This window comes from Athene noctua, chromosome Z (genome assembly GCF_965140245.1).
Source record: "Athene noctua chromosome Z, bAthNoc1.hap1.1, whole genome shotgun sequence".
Taxonomy (NCBI): Eukaryota; Metazoa; Chordata; class Aves; order Strigiformes; family Strigidae; genus Athene; species Athene noctua.
In genome coordinates this window covers 42,151,952-42,169,731 of record NC_134077.1, presented here as the reverse complement: position 1 = coordinate 42,169,731, position 17,780 = coordinate 42,151,952, and the positions used below count along the sequence as shown (strand labels likewise).

The following is a 17,780-nucleotide window of genomic DNA, read 5'->3' as shown; positions in this document are numbered from 1 at the left end:
TGTAACGGTTTGTAAATCCTTTAGGCATTCACTTCAGTTCTGGATTTGTATCTGGTAAGAGTAACTTCCTGGTTTGCTTTACAAAGCTAGGTGGTACAAATGAGAATTACAGTTTGCTAATCTGTCAAGTTATCAAAAGCAGTCATAGCAGTTGAACAGTTCTTTAAAGGAAATCCATTTTGGAATACTAGTACTCACTTCTGACTTAGTGTGCAGTATCAGGAGAACAATCCACTTGCCTGGTGTCCAACAGCTGTCTAGATAGAATGTGCAGTTTATGGTGGTGATTTAGGACTCACTTGGTTGTTGTCTTTTTCCCTGCAAGTTGGGTGTCACTTTTATCTTCCAGCTGAACAAAAGTGTTACCTTGTCCTCTTCCAGTAGAAGTGGGGGAAGATGCATGACAATTACTTTTGAAAGGCTGTAACTCAGAAGTTTATGTTATGATATGCTCTTGGAATGGTGATAAGCCTCTGGCTCAGTTTTTTTCAGAAACAGTGTCATTGACTGCTCTGTTCTCCATGTTTTGCTGCAGAAATAGATGGGGTTTTATGAGAAATGCCTTCTGGAGTTGCTTTTCCTGTCCATATGAGGGCGTTTCCATCCTTGGTGAGGACTTTTTTTGTGGAATCCAACAAAGGAGCATCTCATAGAACTCTGCATTGCTTCCAGTTAATTTTTTCTCTGAATGCAGTCAGGGAAGTTCACAGTGGAATTGCTAAGAGATTTTTACTTGCATTGTACTGAAGTGTTCTTATGTAGTGCTATTATTAATATCTAGTTGTATCATTGTATTTATAATTCCCTTAGCAATGTAACAGTAAAGTCAGTAACTACAGGCTATGCCTTTGAAATTTTTAGAACAGCAAGGCTGAAGTAATAGTACTCTTTACCTGTCTCTGTAACATCTGAGTATTTCCTGTTTGAATTAATAAGAAAAATTGCTGCCTTCTGTCAAGCTAATCTATTTGTGTGAGATTATCCTCTGGCAAAGCTCTCTTTTTTTTTTTTTTTTTTCTTTTTTCTTTTTTCTGTTAATACAGTTTTATTTTGGAAAATATCTAGAGGTTTTACAAATACAAATTATTTCCATGAACGAAAGTATTTTTGGAAACTTAAGAAACAAAGAGAAGATTACTTGCAAATATAGCTTGTAAAGTGGGAATAATATTCATCTGGCTGTGGATCTTCAAAATTTGTTTTCTTACAGACTGACCCGTATCTAGTCCATAGGTTGTGTGGTTCAGTGTTTCTGCTTGTTTGTTTGGTTATTTTCCCTGTCATTTATGAAGATTATGAATTTCTTTTCATTTTGCTATCACATGGTGACAGGACTACTTGGATTTTTGAGTAATTTTTGTTGCCTATGTTGTGTCCTTTCATAGGACTGTATTACACAGGATTTTCTTCTTTTTTCTTTCCTGAGGATCTAATTTTGACAGTATTTTCCCCCTTTCTCTTTCTTACTCAGAAATGCCCCTGCCCTGCTGTTATCTTAAATTAATATAGATACTTAGAAACTTTTAGGTAAATTTAGTGAGCTAAATATTTCTTTGTGGCAGCTGGATTTTGAGGAATTTGGGATGTTAACTTTCAGACTATTTTTCTGTCTTTTCAGGTCTCTGGATGGCAGACTCTGAAAAGAAATGCTGTTTTAAGAGGTATGCCTCCTGTAGGCCAAAATATTCTTGATTAGTATGTATGTAAGTTATAAGGCCATACTTCTAAGGAGTCCTTCTGCTGATCCTTTCTGTAAGCTTGCATGAATAATAGTTTGCAGTGCTGAAGTCTGTCTGAAAGGTGAAAGCTTGTACAGAGACATTTAGGCTTGTTTTATTGGTGACCCAGTAGAGAAATTTGCAATACACTGCTTACCTTGTTGCTTGGTTACTTTAATAGAACACTGCTCTAGTGGATGAAGTATAGCATGAACAAAACCAGTTGACTAGCTGGCATGTACATATCTCTGCCAATCTCTCATGATGCTGTGTGTGGGGTTTTGTTTGTTGGTTTTTTATTTGGGAATATAGTTCAGATGCTTTTGTAATTGTCTTCACTCACTTTGTCCTGGTGTGATGTAAGACTTACCAGGCAGTGAGAAGCTGATATCAGGCCAACTGTGTGGTATAAAAGAATGTCAGTTGGAACCAAGATGAAAAAATACTAAAGTTTGTGCAAGTGATCATTTCTTGCATATTAGCTGGATGTCTGGAACATTTTGTGTCTTTGTTTGGGGTTCATGTTCTAGCACTTAAAGAGAATGCCTCTTCTCCATTGTCGGTATGTTGCTTCTGAATAATTAATTGCTTTACAGCTGTTAGGAAAACTGTCTCTTCAAAATTGAACTGCATAGCTTTTCTATTACGTCTCCCATCCTTTTCAGGACTCATAAGTGGAAAATTTTAAGGAAGTAGGGTTTGTTTGTCTTTCTAAGAGAAAGATTGGTCTAATTCAGTCTTTTCAGGGCTCTCATTGTTTTCTTTTTTTTTAAACAGCACCTCCTTATTCTTTTTTAGGCATGACTCAGGTTTCTGAAACTTTAGAATGTTTTCTATTTCTCTAAAGCAGTTCAATGCTGATTTGTTTGTCCTGACTTAAAAATAATTCACAGTGTGAAGTTCTAAGAACTTGGGTTAAAAGTGGCCCTTCTGCTGTTGACTGAGATTCTGGTGTTGCTGGTTTTCATGCTATACTTACAAAAGTCCTACAGAAAATGATGCTAACAATAAGGGAAATATTATTGCTGTTTTCAACACACCTGTGGACAGAAATAAAGAAGATGGGGCTGCACTATTCTTGGAGGTGTGCACTTGTAGGGTGAGAAGCGTTGCACACAAGTTGCAAAAAAGGACATAGCTGTGAGACAGCATGAGCACTTTTTGCCAGTGAGAGTGCTCAGACCCTGAAACGGGTTGCTTAGAGAGGCTGTGGAATCTTCATTCTGGAAGGTTTTCTGTGTGTAGCAAGAATAGGCCTAGAGCAACTCAATTTAAATGGGCCTAATTTGAGCACAAGGTTGGATTAAAGTAGTTTGGATATTACTTCCAATCTATGTTATTTCATAAATCTCTGTAACCTGCTGACCTGCTGAGGGGGGTCCTTTTTTTTTTTTTTTTTTTTTATTCTTTTTACATTTCCTGTAAAAACAGGTGAGGCTCAGGTTGATGTGTTTTGTTGCATGTTTTACTCTGGTTGTTTGTTTGGGTTTTTTTTTAAGAAACATATGTAGTTGAAAAGTGTTTTGTGACTATAGAACCAAGGAGTTAGAGTAACTTTGTCCTAAAACCAACATGGTTTTGAGGGAGAAGGATTGTGATTTGTGTTCACACGTTGGCTAGGTAAGGAGTGAAAAACTGGTTTTGTTTTTTGCTTTTTTTATCAGATGTCACTGTTCAGTCAGTGCAATGAGAGTTCTCCAAAAGTTATGTACAGTTCTTACGGTTTGTGTGAGATTGCTTGCTGTAGTAGGTTACTGGTAAGCAGGTAACTCCATGTAGAAGAATTAATGAACTGCTGCGTCCTACAGATTTACCTTGCTTGGCTTTGGCTTTCTAAAAGCTAAATTAAGGCATGATATTTCTGTTGTATACTAATTGCCATAGAGGTCTGATGGGAGCCTAAGGTTTGCAGTGTTCAACTGTGAAAAAGGAGCTGTTGGGTTCGGAAAATGACATTGTAAATGTTCAGATTCTGCTCTGTCCTCTGAAGTTGCTTGCTTTTTTATAGGATGATAACTTTCTTTGAGACTTCTGCTTCCAAACTTGGCTGTGACCCTGTGAAAGATTCAGAGTTCTTGAGCATGCATCTTCTACACAGTGATGGATGGGTCACATTACAAAATGAGGGAAATTCAAATAGTCTCGGTCATTGTAGAGGCTGTATTCTCATAATTAATACTACGCAGTCTATACGTAGTCTACGTGAGTTCATAAAGTCGCTCTAATGAAGTTTCAGTTTGGAGATACATTTTTGTTTTGTTTTGATTTTTAAAATTTTCTGCAAGAAGACATCAAGCTGGGTGGTGTTTTGGAACAATAGACTTATCATCCCCTCCTATTATTACTTTGAGCTGGTGTGTATGATTTAACCTCAACCTGATTCTATCACTTTTCTTTTTAAAGCAATCAATTTTAGATTTTGGACTCATAATAACTTAATTGAGTTGATGTCTGTGTGATTATGACTGGATAAGAATTGTTTAAAGCTTGAGAGCAGTCAAAACAGTAAGAAATTCACCTTGTCTGTCACATGGCTAGGTGAAGGTAGTGTAATAGTGTAGCAGGTTCTTAGGATTATAGGATAATTCAAGTTGGAAAAGACATCACAAGATCTTGTAATCCAAATGCTCAAAGTATAGTAATCTGTGAGGTCAGGCCAGGTTGCTCAGTGCTTTATCAGGTTGTCTGAACATTTCCATTCTCTTAAACTGCAAGCTTGCTTGGGAATGTGTATTCAGAGACGGTTTTGCATTTCAGTTCTTTTTCTTTTTAAGATTAGATAACTTGTTTTGGAAGTTTCTGAATTAACTTTTAGCTTTCTTTTCAACATATCACTCTGTGAGAGATGGGAAGATGGGATTTCTGGAAGATACCACCTTGAGTTCAGATTTGGAAAAATCTCATTTCCTTTTTCAAAGGGAATTTTGCAGATGATGCCAAGTTGGGCGGGAGTGTTGATCTGCTCGAGGGTAGGGAGGCTCTGCAGAGAGACCTGGACAGGCTGGAGCGATGGGCTGAGGCCAACTGTAGGAGTTTCCATAAGGCCAAATGCCGGGGGCTGCCCTTGGGCCACAACAACCCCCAGCAGCGCTACAGGCTTGGGGAGGAGTGGCTGGAGAGCTGCCAGTCAGAGAGGGACCTGGGGCTGCTGATTGACAGCTGGCTGAACAGGAGCCAGCGGTGTGCCCAGGTGGCCAAGAAGGCCAATGGCATCCTGGCTTGTGTCAGCACTAGCGTGGCCAGCAGGTATAGGGAAGGGATCTTACCCCTGTACTCGGCACTGGTGAGGCTACACCTCGATGACTGTGTTCAGTTTTGGGCCCCTCACTACAAAAACGACATTGAATGACTCGAGCGTGTCCAGAGAAGGGCAATGAAGCTGGTGCAGGGTCTGGAGCACAGGTCGTACGGGGAGTGGCTGAGGGAACTGGGGTTGTTCAGTCTGGAGAAGAGGAGGCTGAGGGGAGACTTGATCGCCCTCTACAGCTCCCTGAAAGGAGGTTGCAGAGAGCTGGGGATGAGTTTCTTTAACTAAGTAACAAGTGATAGGACAAGAAGGAGTGGCCTCAAGCTGTGCCAGGGAAGGTTTAGACTGGATATTAGGAAGCATTTCTTTCCAGAACGGGTTGTTAGGCATTGGAATGTGCTACCCAGGGAGGTGGTGGAGTCCCCATCCCTGGAGGTGTTTGAGTCATAGAATCATCTAGGTTGGAGAAGACCTTGAAGATCATCCAAGTCCAACCATTAACCTAACACTGACCCTTCTTAACTACACCATAATCCCTAAACTCTATGTCAACTCGAGGTGTATTAAAGGGAAACATGAATTTGCCTAGAAAATAGAAAAATAGGTCAGTCTGGCTAATCTTCGTGGATCTTAGTCAAACTTAATTTTTCTGTATAGTTTCAATTTGCATGAGATTACTAACATGGATTAATGGTATGTACAGAAAGTGTCAGTAGTCTAAGCAGAATGTAATTTCATTCAGAATTGTTAAGAGACATCCAGCAGCTGTTAAACATGATTTTCCTCCTTTCTTTATATTACTACATACTAGTATGGTAGAAGTAGCTCTTTGAGAGTGCTACCTAAGTAATAAAAACAGATGCTGAAACATCTGAAGGATACTGAGTTTTTATCAAGATAGATGTCATCTTGCTTTCATGGGAGCCTAGCAGTTAAAAAAAAATTAACTAGGTTTTTCTGTTGCATGGTTGATGAACTCAATATTTTAACTGAAATTTGCAAGCAGATTAGAGTGATATATAATCTTAAATATTTAATAAATAGATTTTTAATTCATTACTGTACTTGTAATGCTGAAATAGTGGGTACTCTATAATAATTAAGGTGGAGTTAAGATGACATAGAAATAGAGCTTGGAGATTTATGATATAATATGCTTGTTATCATGTCTTAGAAATTTTTTGCACCCTTGGTTTGTTTCTATCTTCAGATCTAATCCACACTTATTCCCCTACAGCAGTGTACTTCAGTGTATGTATGCTTATTTAAAAAGTATGTTTGGTCTGGTTTTTTGGTGGGGTGTTAAGAACCTGACGGTTTTATATGATTAATGTGACTTTTAACTTTTGTTTGGCAGCAGGCTGTAGGAACATGGGAATGTTGGGACTCCTTACCAAGAGCAGATGTGTGGTTCAAATAGACTAGTATCCCTTCTGAGCTGACAGTCATTAGCATATTCCCATTAGGGATGTGGAAGTCATGCTATATTAGCCTCTACCCACATGCAGAATTTATTCCTAAGTATTGTGAATAGTAGCTTAACTTTGTATTCTGTAGTATGACTGTGCATCCTTTTCAAATACATTAATAATGATTTTAAAAAGTTGGTGGCAAAATTTGCAATTATGTTTTCTACTTTCCTCTGAAATGATACAAAACAGACAGATGACGAATGTGGAATTACTTCATGTTTTTGATTTGTTGCTGTTATTAATGAATTTTAATTTCTTATATGAGGCTGCAATGATAGTCCTTCTGTTTCTTCCTTACATATATCTGTCGTTTTGCTAAATTATTTTTTTTTCTCTTTCCCTCTGGGAAGCAATTAAAGTTGTCTTCAAAGTCTGAGTCTTTAAATATGTTGTCTAACTGAACTGATATCTTGGTAATACACCATTTTGTTGCTAGCTCCTCCCTTCCTTTCTAAATAGATAGGGACTTGTCTGGCCTTTTAAATTATTTTTTTTTTAAACTTATTTTTAATAAGGCTTCTTATTGTTATACAGTAACTGTTTTGAAAAATGAGAGGCATTCCAATTATTTTTGCTGAGATTAGAAGGACACAGGTATCAATTACACAAGATGCAAGCTAAAGTGAAATCCAACAGCTTGCTTACAGGCCTTGAAAGTTGCATTGCTTATTGGAGATTGAAGCTGTGTTGCAGCTACCATGTTTGGGCCTCTGCATATTCAGAGAAGAGATCATTCTCTTGTTCTAGCAGCTGCAAGATAGCAGCATGGGCCTTGCCTTCTGGAGAAATCTTCTACAGGAGGCTTTGTATTGTTTTGTAACTGAGGTGTCTAATGACCTGGAAAAACCTGTTCCCATTCTGCTGCTTCTTCCAATAGTTCCCAGTTGCTGTTCTTTAGACATCTGAGAGGGTTTTTTTGTCATTCTTGAAAGGTATATAAAATTTTCATAAGGTTGATTTGACAAGCTTGCTCTGGATATTCTAGAAGCCATGTATTTTTCCATTGCCAAAAAGTGCATGATTTTGTTTTCCATTCAGTCAGTGGGGTGTGTATTACCTTTGCTGTGCTCTTTTTCTGACACAATGGGCTTTATTACCATTTAGTGGTATTTTTACCTTCTTCACCGTATGGTTCATTCATTGTTCTCATAATATTATATACCATCTGAACTGTTTTTTGTTAATTGCAGGTGGTTTTTCCTAGTAGCAGTGCTTGACTCTATTGTGTGTGTAGTGGGGAAAAATGGTCATGCTTTTTCTAGAAAAAAAACATCATTTATTTTCTTTCACTGTAATATCTTTGGCTCTTCTGCCTTATTAGAGCTTGGATTCAGTCTGTGGTGATCCTGAACACTTTTTTCTGAATTTCTGCCTAGGCAAGTAACTGGAATTGTATTGATATTGCCTTTTTAAGTATCCTTAGTTTAATTTCTTTTTTGCCAGTCATGAATTATGTTTTCCATTGTCTTGGCTTTCTTTTTAACTACTGGTTTTAAGCCATTTCCTGGACTCACTTAAAGAGTGATGTTGAATAGCTCTTCCCCTGTGCCATAGAAATGTACTTACTTTCTACAGTAGCTTCTTTAACTGGAGACCACATGCACTAATTTCCAAGGATTTAATATGTGGCTGGTTTTCAGTTGGTTAGAGATAAATCTATAAAATACGATTTAGAAAAGTAATTCAATTTCCTAGCAGAGATTCTGAACTATCTTGTGTACGGCAAAACCAAGTTGCATTTTCATTCTGCTGTAATGGCTAGTCACTAGCTTCATTAAGAAATGTCAGATACCATAAAGTTTGATTTTTGTGTCATTTACTTTTTAGCCATGAGATATGGAAGTTGTCTTAGACATTTTTATATAGGACAATGGGTGTGCTTTTCCAAAGATTATAATGGAATATTAAGTACTTTTTCAGTGCTGGTATAGTTCAGATCAGTGTGAACATGTGCCTTTTGATAGTTCTTTTTGCTTAGTACCACTTCATTAAATAGCAAAAGTACATAACAAATTAAATAAAAGATCATACAACCTGGTTATGATACTTCTATGTAAAATTTAGGAAACATGAGACTTCATATTTTGAAATATATTCCAAAATAAGTTAAATGAAAATGAGTATTTGTAAGTCAGGGGAATAAAGTCACTTTAATGGAAAACAGTGTAGGGTGTGATTTCTGCAATGTGGCAATCAAATGTAATAGGTTATAAGCCAGTTTAGCCTGTTCTGTTAATTAACTTGAATGCTTTCCACTTATGGTAACAGTACCATTTTCATTTCAATTTATTGTGAAAAATAAAATATAGCTATAGTTAGAAGGTAACAGTTTGTTAAGGCATAGGCTTTGTGTGGTGTTTTCTCTAAAAGCAATTGAGGTTGCTGCAAAATAGTTAAATGAGCTGTTTAATTTTTAATTTCTGATTTTTCTTCCTTTTAGTAGTGGTTATGCCATCGCTTGCTCTGGAGAAAAATTTTCTAGCTCAAATTTCTAGTTCAAGTTTCTTAATACAACAAACTGCAACTCTGCCAATGACACTATTTTAGTTTGTAATGTGTTCTTTAATTGATTTTAAATAAAATGGGATTTCAGAAGGTATACTTTCCAACTCTGTTATTGAGACACAGCTTCAATATTATGCTTTAACCATACTGGAACAAGGCACACTTAAAAGTGTGGTTAAACTGTCTATGCCAAATTAGACCTTGTTATTTCGACTTTGAAATTATCAAAATGCTTTTGATTCTCAAATTGTTTTGAGTATTTTCTCTCTCCAAATTTTTGTGAATTTTTTCCTATTATTAACTGAATATGATGACTTAGATTGCTAGAATAATAGGGGTTCACCTTAAATCCAAGTGCGTTGGTTGGTAAAGGGACTGAATACTAGAAAGACTTTCTATGCCATTGAAATTTTGACTTGCAAAATGCTGTGGGTTTTACACTGTTTCACTTCTGTGAAGTCATTTAAAAGTTAGTGGTATCACACATGCATATGCATACAGTATATGAGAGCCTAAAGCAGTATGATCATATCTTCAGGGTTAGTTCTAGTTAATCTTTGTTCACAAATTATTTTTACCTGATTGCTACAGCTGTGTTACTTTGATATGTCTTTTCTGCAGACACCAAAGATGCTAACAAGAAAGATTAAGCTTTGGGACATTAATGCCCATATAACCTGTCGTCTGTGCAGTGGATACCTGATTGATGCTACTACTGTGACAGAATGCTTACATACTTGTAAGTAGAAGTATAATTAAGTTAAAGACAGCGGGTTTGGTTTTGTTTTTTTAACTTGATGTGCGATATGTTTTAATGTGTTTTAGTTGAAATTAAAAAAAATCCATTGTGCATAGATGTAACTTTTTTTAACAGATTATCCACTTTTTTTAATAAAGTAAATGAAGAGAACATTAAAGTTGTGCTACACAAACATGAAGCCATATACAATTAGTGGTATCATGCATTCAAGAATACAGTCTGTCTTCCTCTAAAGGGATGTGGAATGGCTAGTTCTCTCTTTTGTGACAGTTGACATAGGTGTTCTCCACCTGGAGCCTTCCAGATGTCTCTCGATCTCCTGTTCCTATGCAGAAAACAGCTATAGTTTATCAATAAAGAACAAATATATTGTATTGTACCCTAGAAATAAGCTTTTGTTGCAAAATGTTGTAATGAGGTAGTTGTTTGTTGTTATGTTGTTTTGTGAATTTCTAGTTTCACATTGGTGAAGTATGCCCTAGAACCTTGCAAAGCCTTTTCAAAAAAACTGAGTATGTAAGTCCATCCCAGCATCTTTGTTGTTGACATCATGGGATATAGGAGTGCTAGGGTTTGCAATATTCTCGTGGAAACCTTGCATATTAGCACAGTTCCAACCAAAGATCCGGAAAGATTCCTTCTGAGCAGAAGCACCCTTATAGTCCAAAGTGGTAACTCCAGTACTATTCTCTGTCTTGAATCTGTTCTGATTATCAGTTTCCTTTGCCGAGGTAGGTATCAGCTGAGGAATTAACCTTCAGTCCAGAAGCCCTGCTGTACTGACATTAAATATCTGCTGTAGCAGCCCCATCAATGCCTTTACACCTTACATTACACAATTTTACTAAGAGTATTTTTTTCTAGTTGTGTATTCAGAATCCCTGCAATTTACCCACATCTGTGTCACCCAGGAGCTTCTATTTGTCCAGTTTCATCTGATCGGAGCTTAGAATATTATTTGTTTTGTTTATATGCACTTGTATTAATCTATTAAATAGTATTTGCCATACAACTTCAAACATCCCATATTTTAATGTGGCCCTTATGTCACAGTATTTTACTTTTCTTCTGATAAAGTTAGTTATGTTGTTTGAATAGCTTAATGACTCATAATCCTAAACTTTCTTGGGAGGAGTTATTTGGTGACAGTGACTTCATCTCCATAAAATGAAAGTCTCAGGGAAGTTAGTCTTCACCTAAAACATCTTACAAAGGGGAAACACAGTGCTCATGATTTGTGAGAGATTACATTTTCCATTGTATTCCATTTAGTAGTTCTGTTCATCAGCTTTGAGTTTGTTCTTGTCACACTTCCATGTCATTTTGATTATTCTCATGTCCCTTCTGCATCTGTTTCACATCTTAATTTCCATAGCGTTCTTTTTGAAGTATAGAGATCCTTAAGCTACACTTCTTAGTTCTGTGCCAAATTCTTTGATGCAGCTATTAACAGGATTATCTACAAAACCAGTATTGTAATAAGTTAATGTGGCTGATATGGTTCTTTAAAAAAAAACAACCAAACCCACAAAACCCTCTCACTAACATCATCTACACCATTTCCTACGTTTGCTTGTGGAGGAAATTTTTAGATTAATCCACAATGCTACAGCCAGGGAACGCTCCTTTCTAGCTTCTGTTTCACCGGCTCCCTGTGACTTGTCCCTCCCTTATTTTGGCAGTTTATGTTTTCAGAATACTACTTCAGTGTGTGCCTTGTAGAATTACAGTTTTCTGAGTAGAGGCACATAGCCTTGTCTTGTTTCAAAAACTTTATACATGTTGGTGTTGTTTGTATTGTGTATGTTAATGCTAATAATATATGTTCCTGGAAAAGCACTCTTGCAAAATCTATCCTGAAAGTAACCTGCCTTTTGAGATACTGGATTCTCTGCTGAATTACAGCACTTTGAAATTTTCTCTGTTTCTACGCTGAACTGCATGGTGTTCTTATCTTTTTCTTTTGTTTTTTTTCTAATTTTCTGTCCTTTAGACATACAGAGACTCTTCACTTCAGTAGTAAATGTAGCTCTCAAGTCCTTTGATAAGAGTCATTTGGAGGACCATGGCCAGTGCTTTGGAGGGACAGGGCCAACTTCATTTTGTAAAACAGAATTCAGAAGGAAAGAAGCTTTTTTGCTCTCTGCTATATCCTTAGTTTATTGGTGACAGGCAGGCCTATAATTTAAAAACTTTGTTAGTAGTAACTCACTGATAAGTCTTTCCTAGTTTACATGTGGTTTCTTGATAAGAATTCTAGGCTAGCAGATATATGCAGGTCTTGTTAAGCCTTTACATTTATAATTTGAGTTTCATTTGAGTTTCATTACTGTTTATGTGTGAAAGCTGTCCTTTTATGTTATGAAAGGATAATCCTCGTATCTTATGAAAGGTATTGTTTTGTGAGTTCATGAGGATGGTGAAAGACCAACTGTATTTCTTCAGCTAGATATAGAAATGAAAAAAGTGAAGAGGAATGAAACTGTTAAAAAAAAAAAAAAAAAAGAGTGAGGATTAACCTTGCCTGTTCCTTTTCTAATGAAAATTCTCTGATGTGTTTAAGTGTACTGTAAAAATAACAAGAAAATGTACAGCTCAGTTCAGACCTACAATCAGCGCCCAAGTATCTGGGTAAATGGAGATCAGGGACTTTGGAAATCGTAGTTAGTATAAAAACTCTAGCAATACTATTGTTTCAAAGCCTAGAATGATCCCCCCGTATGGGCTGTCCCATGATCCTAGGACTTCCAGTTTCAGGAGAATTTATTAATCCAAACTTGACCCTGTGAAAAAGGAACCAAACTAGAAGACTGCAGCACCCTTCATAATCTATGTAATTGCATTTATTTGGATGCTGTGCTTAGACTAACAAACCTGCCAGAACCGAAGCTGACTTGTGATGAGTTCAGTTTAGGAAGGGTTAGTGTATATCTAGCCCAAACTGAAAGATGTACTGAAATGGGATGTTGTTTTAGAAAGAATCATAGAATCATTGAATGGTATGGGTTGGAAGTGATCTTTAAATGTTGTCTAGTCCAATTCCCCTGTAATGAGGAGTAGTCTTTAACTAGGTCAGGTTGCTCAGAGCCCAGTCCAACCCGAACTTGAATATTTCCAGGGATGGAGCATCTACTACATCTCTGGGCAGCCTGTTCCAGTGTTGCACCACCCTTGTTGTACAAAATGTCTTCCTTATATCTAGTCTGAATCTACATTTTGTTAGTTTAAAACCATTATCCCTTGTCCTGTTGCAACAGGTCCTACTAAAAAGTCCATTCCCATCTTCCTTATAAGCTCCCTTTAAGTACTGAAAGACTACAGTAAGGTCTCCCCAGAGCCTTCTCTTCTCCAGGCTAAACAACCCCAACACTCTCAGCCTTTCCTCATCAGAGAGGTATTTCATCCCTCTGACCATTTTTTGGCCCTTCTCTGGACCCGCTCCAGCGGGTCCATGTCTTTCATATGCTGAGGACTCCAGTGCTAGATGTAGTACTCCAGGTGGGGTCTCACAAGAGTGGAGTAGATGGTCAGAATCACCTCCCTTGACCTGATGGCCATGCTTCTTTTGGTGCAGACCAGGATACGGTTGGCTTTCTGGGCTGCAAGCACACATGGCTGGCTCATGTCCAGATTTTCACCCATCACTACTCCAAGTTCTTCTCTGCAGGACTGCTCTCAATCCCTTCATCCCCCAGCCTGTATTGATACTGGGGTTTGCCCTAACCCAGGTGCAGGACCTTCGACTTGATCTTGCTGAAACTCATGAGGTTCACGTGGTCTCTCTTATTGAGCTTGTCCAGGTCCCTCTGAATGGCATCCCATCCCTCAGGTGTGTCAACCACACCACTCAACTTGGTATCATCAAAAAACTTGCTAAGGATGTATTCTATCCCACTCTGTATGTTGTTGCTGAAGATATTAAATAGTACTGGTCCCAATACTGACTACTGAGGGACACCAGTCAATACTGATCTCCACCTGGACATTGAGCTGTTGACCACTATTCTCTGGCTGTGACCATGTAGCGAATTCCTTATCCACTGAATAGTCCATCCATCAAATCCCTATCTCTCCAATTTAGAGAGAGGGGTGTTGTGGGGGACCGTGTCAAAGGCCTTACAGAAGTCCATCCATATCTTGGATGACATCTATATCTTTTTCCCTTGTCCAATCTCTTCCCTTGTGCACTGATGTACTTACTCCATTGTAGAAGGCCACTAGGTTGGTCAGGCAGGACTTGGACTTGATGAAGCCATGCTGGCTGTTTCAGATCACCTCCCTGTCCTCCATCCTTAACATAGCTTCTAGGAGGCTCTGTTCTATGAATTTCCCAAGCACACAGGTGACGCTGACAGATCAGTAGTTCCCAGGGTCCTTCCTTTATATCCTTTTCAAATATTGGTGCAATGTTTCCTTCTTTCCAGTCCTGGGGACTTCACCTGACTTCCATGACTATCATGGAGAGTGGCTTGGCAATTACATCAACCAGTTCCCTCAGGACTCTGGGATGCATCTCCTCAGGTCCCATAGACTTATGTATGTTGATGTTCCTTAGGTGGTCACAAACCTGATTTTCTCTTATAGTGGGAGGGACTTTGATCCTCCAGTCCCTGCCTTGAGGTCCATCCACTTGAGAGGGGTGGGAAGAGAGATTGCCAATGAAAACTGAGGCAAAATACTCAAGTACTTCAGCCTTCTCCTTGTCCATTGTTACCAGTTTGTCAGTCATGTTCATTGGGTGGGTACACTTTCTTTGGCTTTCCTTTTCTGGCTGACATACCTATAGAAGCGCCCTTCTTATTCTTTGTGTTCCTTGCCAAGTTCAGCTCCAGCCACGCCTTGGTGTTCCTGACCCCATCCCTACACAACTGGGCAATGTCCCTTTACTCTTCCCAGAATACCTGTCCCTGCTTCTACTGACTTGGTAAGACTGGGGTTTGGCTTCACTTTTCAAAAGGATCTATTGCTCTGGCACTCCACTGAAACAGTCTGCTGTGTGAGATCTGTGCTTAGTGTGCAAAGCTACGAGGCTTGATCTAACCTCTGTCAGCAACAGTACTGTCATCCTAAGCGTGTAAATACAATGAATAACATAGATTTACTATGCTTCATTTGCTGATCCATATTTTTTTTATGTTAACAGGTGTTTATTTAATTGTACTATCATCCTGTCTGAGAGGGTGACGGCCTTATAGTTACAGTAATTTTATGTGATAAGATTGAGTGCATTACTACCAAGATCACATGAAGTGTTGCTGTTTAAGAAAAAGTTAATTCTGACTTTTCGCACCCACCCTACTCCCCCTTTTTTTTTTTTTTTTTTCTCCATTTTTGAGTTGGAACTTCAAGTGTGTCAGGATATCATGTAGCAGTGTGTAATAGAGTACTGTTTCTGAAAGGGGGTGGGCATTAGTATAAATAGTTTACTTTGAATGAAATGATTATATATATGCATATGGAAACAGCTCAAAAACTATGCAGACTATGCAGCTTTATAATGAATGACTGCATTAGCAACTTCTACCAGGTCATTTTACAAATACTGAAGGTCTGTGCCCATGTAATTTTTTTTTTTTTTTTCCTGGTAGAAGTTTAACAAGTAGTGTACTTTGTGAAAGTTAGAATCTAAATAGCACCTGGATATCCATTTTTTGAGTTTTCTGTTCTTTTAAAAAGTATCCAACTTTGAAATAACCTTGTTGTGTTGGGTTCATTGCCACTGAACTCTTTACTTTTACATGTGGCCATGGTTAAGGCAAATAGGCTTAGTATCTTAATGGGATACAGTTTCTGTAATATCATCTGTGCAAGCTGAATGATGCAAGCAATATGATGTTGACCTGATAGAAATTGCTGTTCTAATAAATTCTGGAGTAGAATTCTCTGTTATATACTTTATTAGGAAGACTTATGCTAGGTACAGATGCCTTAATTCTGGTGCATCACTTCCCTGTATCAAGAACATTAGTGACAGATATTGGAAACTGTATTCTTCATGATTAGACATCACACTTACATGACGTAAAAAATTAACTTTGTGTAAATTTCAGTAAGGTGCATTTCTGTGACTGTACAAACCAAACTTCATTATGCTTCTTTTATTTCTTTTTAATTATGAATGTCATTATTATCAGTCTGTAGAAGCTGCCTAGTGAAATATTTGGAGGAAAACAACACCTGTCCGACCTGTAGAATTGTTATACATCAGAGCCACCCATTACAGTATATTGGGTAAGTATGAAAGCAGAAGTGCAACTAAATTCACACTAGACTGTTTCAGCCTCTTTAATGCAGCACAGCTTTTTCCTAAATTTTCTTACTTGCTTATCCAGCAACATTTAAAAGGAAGTTTGAAGGTGATTGAGGAGATAAGGGATCAAACTTTGCTATGAATTTGCAACTCCTTGACATCTGTTAGCTTCTTCCAGACTTGAAAGCAAGCAAAGTATGCACTTCCTGTTTAATTTCTCTATGAGTTTTAATAGGATTTAGTCATTACTCATTTTGTATGTTTCAGTTATAAAAGTTATGTAAATGAAACAAAATAATTAGTCTTAGTTGAACAGTGCTTTTCAGTGTCTGACAGAGTAATGAGAGAAATAACTGCAGCTTTATTGTTCAGTTAATCTTTGAAAGGTCTGTTTAGTTCATAGGAACTGGTAAGAATATGGCAGAAAAAATATTCAACCAGTGGCTTTAATCTCTAGAATGGAACAATATTGTCCTTCGTTCTGTTTTGATTCCTACAGAGTGCTCTCGCTTTCTGGCTTAATATGAATGTGGTATTGTTCATAATTACTTTTTTTTTTTTCCCTATGTAGCTTTGTTTTGGTTTGGTTGTCTTTTATTTTTGGAAAAGACATTCCCTTTCTTTTCCTTCAGTGCTTTCCTTTTGTTTTACTGGAGTAACTTTTTGTCTTGGTTTCAGGTGGGATAGAGTTAAATTTCCTTCCTTGTAGTTGGTAGAGTGCTTTTGGATGTAGTATGAGCACAATATTGATAACACACTGATGTTTTATTTGTTGCTAAGTAGTACTTATCCTAAATTAAGGATTTTCAGTTTCCCAGTGCCAGTGAACAGGTGCATAAGTAACTGGGAGTGAGCATAGACAGGACAGGTGACCTGAACGAGCCAAAGGGATATTCCATACCATAGGACATCATGTTCTCACTATATAAACCTGGGTGGAGAAGAGGAGGATAGCGGCAGGGGACCCTTCTGAGTGTGTCAAAAACCTGTGGCAAAACCACAAGCTGAGAAGGCAGAAGCCCAGGGAAGTGGGAGTGCCTCAAGCCGCCCCCTGCTCTGAGGGGGAAGAGTGAGCTGTGAACGAGGGTAGCGGGGACTCAGAGTGGGCGAAGACTGGAGTGATGATGCCCAACACCCCTCACATACAAGAACTCTCCAGGGAGGTGGCAACCGGGAGTGTGGTGACCGGGATGGGCAAACAGGGCATGGTGTGTCAGAAGGCTGTGGCATGGCAGTTCACACAGGCAGGGTGAGCTGACAGGGCATAGTCCCTCTCCTGGGTCTAGAGCTTATCTGAGCTGGTTCATACCGTCCTCCATGAGTAGACTGAACTATGGTCTCCACTTGCATCAGAACCACCACCAGAAAGAATGTGGTGACCCAGACGGAGTTGCCATGCAAACATGCAGCAATCCAGGTCCCAGGCTGCAGGGAGTGCCTGAGCCTGTCAATCCTGCTGGAGGGCAGCAGTGACAGCACCTGTGTGTGCTGTCATCTACTGGATGACCTGCTCAGCCTGGTGGTGGAACTCAAAGAATAGGTAGAAAGATTAAGAAGTATTAAGGAGTGTGAAAGGAAAATTGACTGGTGGAGTAGCACCTTAGCACCCCTGAAGCATAAGGAGCAAATGGAGGCCCCAAAAGAGGCAGATGATCCCTCACCCTCTTGCTACCAGGCAGAAGGAGGGAACCTGAGAGATGGGGGAGGCTGGAAACAGGTCCCAGCTCAGGGAGGCAGGAAAAATCCCCTCCCGACTTCCCTTATTTTCCATGGTACCCCTCCACAATAGATAAGTGGCCCTGGAACTTTTGAATGAAGTAGAGAAGGA

At 38.5% G+C, this 17,780-nt stretch overlaps 1 protein-coding gene across 4 annotated transcripts in view; it reads left to right on the top strand.

Moving 5' to 3' along the window:
* Window positions 1–17,780, top strand: part of PCGF3 (polycomb group ring finger 3) — a 72,459-nt gene that overhangs the window by 32,953 nt on the left and 21,726 nt on the right. For 2 of the 4 annotated variants that reach the window (XM_074931394.1, XM_074931395.1), the window contains exons 2-4: window positions 1,619–1,661; window positions 9,564–9,681; window positions 15,837–15,933. In XM_074931394.1, coding sequence (XP_074787495.1) covers window positions 9,573–9,681; window positions 15,837–15,933 — 206 coding nt within the window. In that variant the 5' untranslated portion in view covers window positions 1,619–1,661; window positions 9,564–9,572. Of the gene's footprint in view, window positions 1–1,618; window positions 1,662–9,548; window positions 9,682–15,836; window positions 15,934–17,780 lie in introns of those variants that run through there. The other 2 variants (XM_074931396.1, XM_074931393.1) reach the window with 2 other exon arrangements.